Genomic DNA, 10,627 nt, shown 5'->3' on the forward strand with positions numbered 1-10,627 from the left:
GATAAATTAATGTAGTTTCATGTTACAATTTGAAGTCAATCTAGAAGAAAAAATGGGTAATTTAGATTTATTTCGAATTTTTTTGGTGGTTAGGAGGTTGGTCGAATTGACCATTTCTGTTTGGAGATAGGATAGAGAAAATAACAGATAAACTATAAAGTTTTAATGGAAAAAAAAATGTTTGAAATGCATTTATGAGGTTTTAGGGATTACACAAAGGAAATTTGAGATGCAAAAAAAATTTTTTTTATTGCAACATGAAAATTACTTTGGACGTGGACTATTGAAAACAAATACTCAATATATTCATGGAAAAAAATCTTTATTTTATTTTATTAAAAATACTTCACTAAAATATGATTTATTGTATATGAAAGATTTATAATATTGATTGAAAGACTTCCAAATTTTGTGAAGATATACACACTGTATTGAAAGTTATAAGTATTAAATCTAAATCTATAAGGACTTTAAACGAGTACAAAGAGGTCACGTGGTTAGTCAAATTGACTGAGCCCATGTTGAGAGAGTAAATAAAATACAAAATATAGTGTTCTGTACTCACCAAAAAGTAGTAGTTACTTTGCTTGTTGAGGTGACTGGAAGAATGGGATGCTGCTTGAAATTTCATCCCTGGCAGTCTGCTCACTTTGAATTACATAATAGTGAAAAATAGCTTAATAACTAAAGGTATTTTAATAATATAACAAAGAAAAATAGTTTTTAGCTGTTTGAATTTTGTAATAGTAAAATTGTTATGGAACAGGCAAGATTTTCTTTTGATTTTTACATACATTTTTGTTATAGGAGAAAATGAGAATGCAAATGGAAATTATGCCAATAAAAGTTAATTCTGTTCTATGAAAAAAACTTAAATAGAACATTTGTAAATCGAGAGATACCTGTATTTGATGGTTTAATGATGAAAGTCTTCTGGATATTTCTCAAAAATCCTGAAAACCTCTGGTTTTCTTCCGGAGAAACACATTTTTTAAAATTATTTATCGGATTTTGGTGTTCCATGCCTTAGATAACCGTTTATGCAATCGGGCGGTTTGTTTACATTTGGCGACAGGGTGCTGCCATTTTGTAGTCTCGCAATGATTGCTGGCGTGTACGAGACCTTGTATGCTTATAATGCAAACTTCATGTCATGTGAACGAGATTTTATCTCGAAAACGTGCTTTAGAAAACGTGGTCATTCTTTGTGTACCTTTCTATTGAGCGAGACAATTGAAGAGCCTTATCTGTTCAAAGGTGTTTACCGAAGCGATAATAGATCAAATGAAATGTACAAACAAGTAGACAGGTCGGCGGATATCCGTAGCATAGAAGGAAAGGTAAAGAACAAGTTCAAATGGTCGTGGCTGGAGGAAAAAAATGTAAATGGTGACTTTTTATTGGACTTTGTGAGGAAAATGGACAGGCCAGGATATGCAGTATACACGTGGTTAGTAAATTTTACTTTATAGATCTATTAAAGTTTATAATCATTTCTTGTACTGGAGTTTTAGGAAATCGCTAATAATTTCTTAATTATCATTCAATGACGTGACTGATCAAAGGCAAATCAAAGGATCAGTATTTGAGAGAAGTCTCAAGAATACAGACAGATCCAGCCCTATCTGGGATAAATGACAGCACCCGACTGGATCACTGGTAGAGAGAGGTTATGCCTTGCTATCCAGCTCTTGGGAAGGTAGTAAGAGCTTGGCTTAATATTTTCACTGGACCCAAAATAGAACAGTCATTTAGCGTTATGAATGACCTCATTGATGCTAAATCAAACAGGATGGCTGTGCAGACATATTCTTCATTTCAGAGTGTGAAATATGATTTAAAAGCACAGAACACTGGCAGCCTTGGTCATTACCATAGGGATCCTGTGAACAAGAGTGTGTGTGCTACCACATGCAGACAGCCTATGGCAGATATGCTAAAAAATGAGGGAGAGGAAAGAAGAAAAAGCACTGCCAAATCCAGCTTATTCTAAACATGGATCAAAACAATCAGTGCACACAATTGCTAAAAACATTAAAAAAAGCAATATGGTCAAAGAGGGGAGCTAGCAAGAGAAAACGAAACAATGTTGAAAAACCAAAGAAGAAAAAGATCTAGTGTTGTTGGTGTCACTGTCACAGCTGATTTTCTCTTTCCTAAGCAGACTGTCTTTTTTTATTATTATAGAACTATGAACTTTTTACAGAATTTGCAGTGCATTCCATGGTATATGTATAATTTAGTGCCTTATTGATGGATTTGAAATCCTTGAAGTGGCATGGTTATAAGAAATATTCCTTTTGTGTTTTCTTCACTTCAGTTTTGTGATAACTGATAATATTTTATACTGAATGAGCTCAAATTACAAGAAAAATGTGGCTGATTGATAAGATCTTTTGTAAACTGAATGAGTTTGATTATACAATAAATATGTCTGATTTATTTTTAGCAATGTTTTAATAATGAATCTATTCAATTTCATAATAGTGTGAACTGTTTAGTCTCATTTGATCATACACATTTCAAAAACACATATGCAGTACTGAGTGTAAGTTATAAAAGCATTATTTTATATAAGTTTTGACATCCAATAGTGAAAATTATGAATTCCAAAGAATGCACTCTTGAAAATTATCCATTAACTAGAGGAATCAGATTTGATATTTCTCGCATGTATTTGATAATCATTGATGTAAGAAAAATGGGGTAACTTGTTTAAGTGAATTTTAAATACTAAAATGCATCAAAATGCAGGATTTTGGGTGCCGGACCCCCCTTACTTGGCTTCGAATATTTTCAGGATTTTTAGGTAAAGGGACACTTTCATCTCTGATGGTTAAAGATGATAATTTGAAAAACAGCTTGATGGGCATTGTGTAAAATTATTGCTTCCAGCAGTAATGGAATTTTTTTAAATTTATTAACAGATTAGTTTGAGAGCATGATAAATTACAATAGTTTTGGGACATCCTATTCTAGTGTCTTGTTTATTTTTGTTTTCTAAGATGAATTTTTGAAAGCTACACATATTATTTTTTGGACAACCAACATAGAAAAACTATGGTTACCAAAGCATGGCATTTGAGTGCAAATGGACCTCAGTGCCTAATGTAAGTGCTAAGTTTCTTGTTTCTTTGTGTTTTTATATATTGTTAGATATTTTTTATCAAACTAATTATAATGTAAAAATTAAAACAGATAAAAAAAATAGATTGAAAATTTTGAGTTTAGGAACTAGAGCATGCTCGAACTTTCAACTTCAAACTATTTGTGACTTCATTGGTTTGTTTGCTTTATGTTTTCAGAGAAATATGTATGTGCTCTTGCTGTGACTTATTGCTTTTTATGCCTCGTGAGTTACCACAGTTGTATCTTGTACTTCCAATAACTGTCTTCTTGAAGAGTTTGTTTCAGTAGATAATGTTCTAGATCTAAGCTGGGTGATTAGCACTTGAAGAGTTTGTTTCAGTGGATGATGCTCTAGATCTAAGTTGGGTGATTAGGACTTGAAGTAGTTTGTATCAGTGGATGATGCTGTAGATCTAAGTTGGGTGATTAGCACTTGAAGAGTTTGTTTCAGTAGATAATGCACTATATCAAGTTGGGTGATTAGTACTTGAAGAGTTTGTTTCAGTGGATAATGTTCTAGATCTAAGTTGGGTGATTAGCATTTGAAGAGTTTGTTTCAGTGGATAATGTTCTAGATCTAAATTGAGTGATTAGCACTTGAAGAGTTATTTTAGGTAGATAATGTTCTAGATCTAAGTTGGGTGATTAGCACTTAGAGTTTGTTCAGTAGATAATGTTCTAGATCTAAGTTGGGTGATTAGCACTTGAAGAGTTTGTTTCAGTGGATGATGCTCTAGATCTAAGCTGGGTGATTAGCACTTGAAGAGTTTGTTTCAGTGGATGATGCTCTAGATCTAAGCTGGGTGATTAGCACTTGATGAGTTTGTTTCAGTGGATAATGTTCTAGATCTAAGTTGGGTGATTAGTACTTGATGAGTTTGTTTCAGTGGATAATGTTCTAGATCTAAGTTGGGTGATTAGCACTTGAGTTATTTTCAGTAGATAATGTTCTAGATCTAAGTTGAGTGATTAGCACTTGAAGAGCACACAGATGGGATCAGTTAGTTTAGAACACCCTTTGACAAGACAAATTATTTTCCTTATCTCTATCAAACTGTTAATCTCACTTTAAAATATTAACTGTTAAGGCTATTCACTCCCACAAAGGCTAACTTCATGTTTTCTAACTTTTCTCTGATCATCTCTTTCACTTTACTTTTACTCCGCTCCCACTTGTCTGGTCGCTGTTGTTTATATGTTTATTACTGAGGCCTCTAGAATTTTCTATAGCTTCGACACCAGTGAATTGCAGACACAATGTACGACTCTTACCAAGTTACTTAACCAAGCTTTTCATAACTATCGCATTTAAAATAATTGCTTTTAATTTTCTTTTTATGAAAAACTCAACATCATTAAACTCGCAAAATGAATTGAATAATAATGCCTACACTACACAGTCTTGTATATACAACACTTAATCAATAATACAAACATCTCAGTATTTAAAAACAGTTTACACTGATATTTTCGATTTTTTTTTTTAATTATAGCTTTCTCTAGATTGAAAAATCAAAATTAAGAAAAATATTTGTTTCAACAGAGTTCTACAAAAATCCATCATTTTGATAATAACAGATAAGCAAATGTAAATACGTAGGCTTACTTACAAATAGTTCCTTTCATTTTGTTCAAATTTTTTCTTCAGCATCTAAATACAGTTTGTTTGCTAACAAATTTATAATATATCCAATTTTATATGTCTTTGCAAATTTTAAATCCTTAATTTTTATGTAAACTTACAGCGCTCGTTCAGCAATGAAGAACGGTGATGAGTATTATAACTTACAATCAAAACCCAATGTATTAGTCATTTGAAACTCACTGATTTCCCTCCCCATCTTCCTCCTAGGATTTAATGCTGAATTTCACTTAAAATTAGACCTTCCAAATTTTCAAAATCATCCATCTCTGGAGCAAATATATATAAAGAAATATATATGAACTATAGATCTCAATCCTTTGGGCAAAAAAAAACAACAAACTCAAGTGCAATAGATTTCTTTGCACAGAACTTAGTAGCACATTTGGCTTGTGCCATATAATCCAATATTTTTTTTTTCATTATGTTTTGAGGCCATAACATATTTTGATACGAGTCAAACAGATGTTTTTGGAAATAGTTAGTGTTGCATTCAAACTTTTATGTGATTATGATTATTAAACGGTTGTGTTCATTTTCATGACATAGACAATAATATTATGACCAGAATAAATACATTGATACAAGTATCCTTACTTTTACAAATACACATTTACAAATATATAAAAGATTTTAACTGGCCCAATTCGTGGTTAAAGTTGTCACTTAGATAAGCATCTGGTTCTTAAGGAAATAACTGTGAGGCACTTGTGTTTTGAACAGCCAGTGGTATTCTAAAACCTTCTGGGAATCCAAGTTACAATTACAACAACCAAAGCAACTGTAATAATGACAACATAGCAGGGATGAAAATAACTGTTTTCATTTGCATAGCTGTCATTACAACTTAAAATGAACAGAAACTTGGTTTTGCATAACAATTCTTGAAAAAAAATTAACTTTGTAATTCATTGTGTATTGAAGCAAACTATGCATAAAACACTAGTAAGATGACAATATAACAATATAACTCTGTTGTAATTAAAAGTAAACTTGATAAATTGTATAGAATTTAATGAAAGTACAACATTTCACCAGGTTAACTTGGTGAAGTGTTGTACTTTCATTAAATTTTACTCTGTTTATCCGATTTATTCACAGTTCTATTCTTATGCTAATAGACCATAATTGGTTAAAGGATGGAAGTAAATAACATAAGAGCAACAAATTGAAATATCTGTTACTGCAAACTGGACTTAATTTTTTATATGTTAATGTGAAATATAATTTGGTAAGACACAATGACATCAAAATGTGTATAAAGTATTTTATGCAATAAAATCACCTTGCCTAAATTAACAGCTCAGCTGTTACATAACTGGGTGTGGTGTGTATTATTCTGCATGCATAGTTTATGTGAATTGTTATTTTCAAAACTACTGCAAGGAACAGTTTATGTACAGACTCATTTAATTTGCTCATTTCTCAATTACCTGTATTTAGTTCTCTGTAGTTTCATGTGAGTTTGTTTATTCTACAAAAATTCATGGTTTTTCCATTTGTTTTTTAAAAGCACACACATTTTATCAGGTATTTTCAGAAATACTTATGTACTGACTAAATTCATTGTTACAGTTGCCATTTCTTGTTATTCCTTTTCAGTTAAATGGTCCAGAAATTCCTCTTCAGAATGGACTTGATAGAGATGTTGCTGCTGCTACTCAAGGTTTTGGTGAATTAACATTTGAAGAAGATGAAGAAGACCAATATTATACAAAAGATCTGCCTGATCATGCTTGCAAGTAAGTAAACATATTACCAGAAGTGGTTATGAATTAAAGATAGTAAAGTGGAAAAAACAGCTATTATAGCATGTTTTAAGGTAGTTATAGACAGATGGCTATATTGTGTAGTATAATAACATTTAATATTGTTCTAATCCAAACATCCCATTTGAACCTGGTGGGGGAGAAAAGACTAGTCAAGTAATCTTTTTGCGTGTACTAAGAATTAACTTTTTTTTGTATCCTATTTTATAGTTATTTTACTAGTAGTGACATATTTACACACCTTTAAGCTGTTTAGCCTAATTGGTGTGGTTTAGTTTAAGGCTATGCAGTTTTCACCTAACATGTGGCTAAGAAATTGACTTTTTTTTTTTTTTCTAGCTGTTTTTGTTCCTTTGTTATTCTGTGGAAATAATACCTTTTCTGCCTATGGGAGGGAATGACTGTAATGCCAAATGTTGAGCAAGATTGTTGACAATCAATGTTCTTCAGTGATAAGCCAGATGATATCTTAATGTTATGGTCTCTCCAAAGTTTGAATGAGAATAACCAGTCATGTGGGTAGAATTAGTCAAAACAGGTAAATTCATAAAGCAATACCAGCATGATGAAACTTTGTAAGTTGAACCAAAGCTACTACTAAATTTGTAAGTGGAAGAAGGATCCAAAGGAGAAACAATGTGAATGTCAGTAGATTTTAATGGTCAGACGTAGGGGTTGGCATCCTGACCAAAGTCAGCTCGTGTGTAGGAAAGAATGTGAATCAAAACTGCAAATCTGGTTTTTCTCCCTATTGTCTTGTTATCATATGGATGGTTTTAGCACTCAAACATGCAAATCTGAATGCTCAGATAGAAGTTGTGTATCCAATGTTTCATTATAAAATTTTTATTTTTAGTGGCTGAGCTGCTTAAAACTGAGTCGTGTCAGGTGTGTATAGATATTGGTTACAGCAAATGCACAGTTGCATATGAGAAACAAGGGAGATGAGGGACTATCATTCTTCTGTTATTGTATTTTATTATCTGATTTATTAATGAATCAAAACCTGTTCATTTATAGGAACAATCCTTTCTTTGATAAATTCAACAATAAGGTTGATGCGTATGTGCTATATAGAAATGTTTTCATAATATTGATCACTGCTAGTTAAATGATGTATGTTCTTAGAACTTGTGAGTGAAAGCAAGGAAGAGTATGTAACAATGTCATCCACAATATTTCAGCAATATTCATTGTTGATTAGGCCTTTTGCCCAACATGAAGACTAATCTGACTGGTTGGGTTATGGCGGACATAGTAGTGATCTAGGTACCATTTATGTAATCTGTTACATGAACACCAACTGTAAGTGAAGTATAGTTATTATAAATTATACTTAAGCTAATTACAAATCTGAACTATGGCAAGGATTAATAACATTATTATTTATTTGTTATTAATATTTCTACTTGCTGTCGTTCAGAAGTACTCGCAAACCAGCAATATAGTTTATGTGATCCCAGAGCATTATTGTGAGAAAACAGCATTAGTAATTCTTAGAATTCATGCTTGAAAGAAAGGAAGAATATCTAATATGTTAACCACTATGTATTTGCAGTATCCAGTGCTGATGAGCTTTTTTGCACAATACCAGAGCTCATCAGGGTGGCTTGGATATGACAGACATAGTAGTGGTCTATGGTCTAGGTGCTATTTATATCATCAACATCATGAAACTTGTATGGTTATGAAATGTTTCATGTAATCAGGAATGCAATAATTTTTGACCAATCATATGGGTATATGAGTACTGTATAAGTGTTGAATACTGGAAAACATAGTTCATTGTAAATTTAAGTTATCTCAGTTTAATTTAAAATGTTGATCAAATGAAAATGACTGCATGTACCATTGGACATGCTCAAATTGGAGAACACTTACAAAAGCAGCACATAATGTTCATATAATGAAATTAAGCATTAATTTTTTTTATGACTGTACAACTCTCAGGTGATTTACTGCATATTTCATGGGAAAGGTAATAATTTGTTTTTTCTCCTTGCAAGTTCTTTCATATTTGGTTTTCCAATAACTAATAATTCTAGCAAATAATTTAATTTGGAACATAAAGCTTCATTTTAGGGTCCAAAAAGCTTTTAAAGTAGTTAATAAGTTATGGGACAATGTTTGCACGAGTTATACAATCAGTCTTTGATAATATTAGGTGTGGTGTACATTGTGTCACATTTTTTATGTATCTTGTAAAGCTATGTATATTTTGATCTGATGTTTAAATATTATAAGTTTAAAGTGAATTATCAAAGGAAAGTAACTGCTTAACATTTAGCTAAGTTAATATTACACAAGTCAGCGTGACCAAGAATATGTAAATGAGTCCAGTCACAGACAAAAAAGTTTGTTTTTTGACCAGTGACTGAATGCTATGTCCTGCAATGTTTTTTATCCAGTAATAATTTAGTTGTTGTTTTTTAGATATTGTGGGATTCATGATCCAAGCTGTGTAGTACAGTGTAATGTGTGCAAGAGGTGGTTTTGTAATGGAAGAGGCAACACATCTGGAAGGTAAGTTTATTCATAAATAAGATGTATATTATTGCATGATCTTGAAATTGGTCTGAGTCCCATACATAACAATCTACTTAACTGAAGTTACATGCACATTTTAGTGAGTAACATATATTTTATATGGAGCTTGTAGGGATATATATATGTATGACCAATTCAAACTTGCAGTATGAGGATATTTCATTGTATAGTTCTAATATACTGGAAATAAGGCCACTGTTTCTGAAACACTTTAGGTTTTATTGATATCAATAGCAATAAATGATTGCCACTGTGAATAAAATATTTGAAAAATAAAAGCAAGAAAAGTTCTAAAAGGAGTTATGATGATATACAAATTTAATTTTATAGTCCTCCAATTCTCACAAACTACATAAAGTGCATATTAACCCTATTGCCATGGGCATCATTTACTGTGCATGGCACATGGTTTTAGTGTCTTACATTCAAAATTTTATTAATCTACTTATTGTTTATGTTATACCAATTAATATAGCCTAAAATCTTAGTTGACAATCCATATTTTATTAGTATACAAGTTTTAAGTTCTTAATTATACAAGAGAATATTTTAAAAAATCCTGAATTTCCCCTAGTGTGACCCACATGACACATTTTCTTTTAGCATGTCATTTTCACTATTTTATCCACCACCCCTCCAAAAAGTAGGAAATTAAACATAAATTACTCTCTATAAAATTGTCTTTGCTCATGGACTATTCAAAACAAATACTTGGACAAATCTTTTTTAGTATATTTATAAATACTTCACTAAAAAATAAGATTTTTTGTATGTGAAAGACATAATGTTAACTGAAAGTCTACCAAATTTTTGAAGATGTATATACTATATTAAAAGTTAGTAGTATTAAATCTATAAAGACTAAACCAGTACAAAGAGGTGACCAAGCACGTGTTGAGAGAGTTAAAGTGTGAATGTTACAACCTTTTTCTTTTTTTTTTACAGAGTTACATTCGAAACTTTGTTAACTCTCCCAACACGGGGTCAGTCAATTTGACTAAGTCACGTGACCTTTTGTACTTTGAAGTTTGAAGTTGATATAAATTTAATACTCATAGCTCTATATATATTGGGTATATCTTCACGAAACTTAGCAGTCAATTTGACCAACCTCGTAACCACCAAGAAAAATATCTAAATAAACCTAAATTAACCTTCTTTTCTTTCTAGAATGACTTCAAATTATAATCTGAAACTACATTTGTTTATCCCAAATAGCTCTAAGTTCATAACATTATACATCTATTTAAAATTAAATTTTATTGTATTATTGCCCTTTGAACTGTGTCTAACTGCTATCCCCATTATTATAAGTAAATCACTCGGGAAGCTTGCAGCTCATGTTATTCTAATGAATTACATTACCCACGAGCTGCTCGCATGCATGCCTCGTGAACCATTTCAGTTATATTATTATTACTTATTTTACCTAATCTAGTCTTAACTAACCTAAAGAGATCCCTACTTTTACATTTTAGTTACTTTATAATAATAAATAAAGAATAATATGAAACAAGAATAAAGTAACTTACCCTACTAC

General features: G+C 31.4%; 1 protein-coding gene across 1 annotated transcript in view; it reads left to right on the forward strand.

Moving 5' to 3' along the window:
* The window catches only part of LOC106472376 (regulator of nonsense transcripts 1-like), a 63,551-nt gene that overhangs the window by 4,347 nt on the left and 48,577 nt on the right, over positions 1-10,627 (forward strand). Inside the window, exons 2-3 of the mRNA XM_013933016.1 lie at positions 6,374-6,513; positions 8,974-9,063. Of these exons, the coding sequence (XP_013788470.1) occupies positions 6,374-6,513; positions 8,974-9,063 (230 nt within the window). The remainder of the gene's footprint in view (positions 1-6,373; positions 6,514-8,973; positions 9,064-10,627) is intronic.

Source organism: Limulus polyphemus, unplaced genomic scaffold, assembly GCF_000517525.1.
Source record: "Limulus polyphemus unplaced genomic scaffold, Limulus_polyphemus-2.1.2 Scaffold5282, whole genome shotgun sequence".
NCBI classification, from domain to species: domain Eukaryota; kingdom Metazoa; phylum Arthropoda; class Merostomata; order Xiphosura; family Limulidae; genus Limulus; species Limulus polyphemus.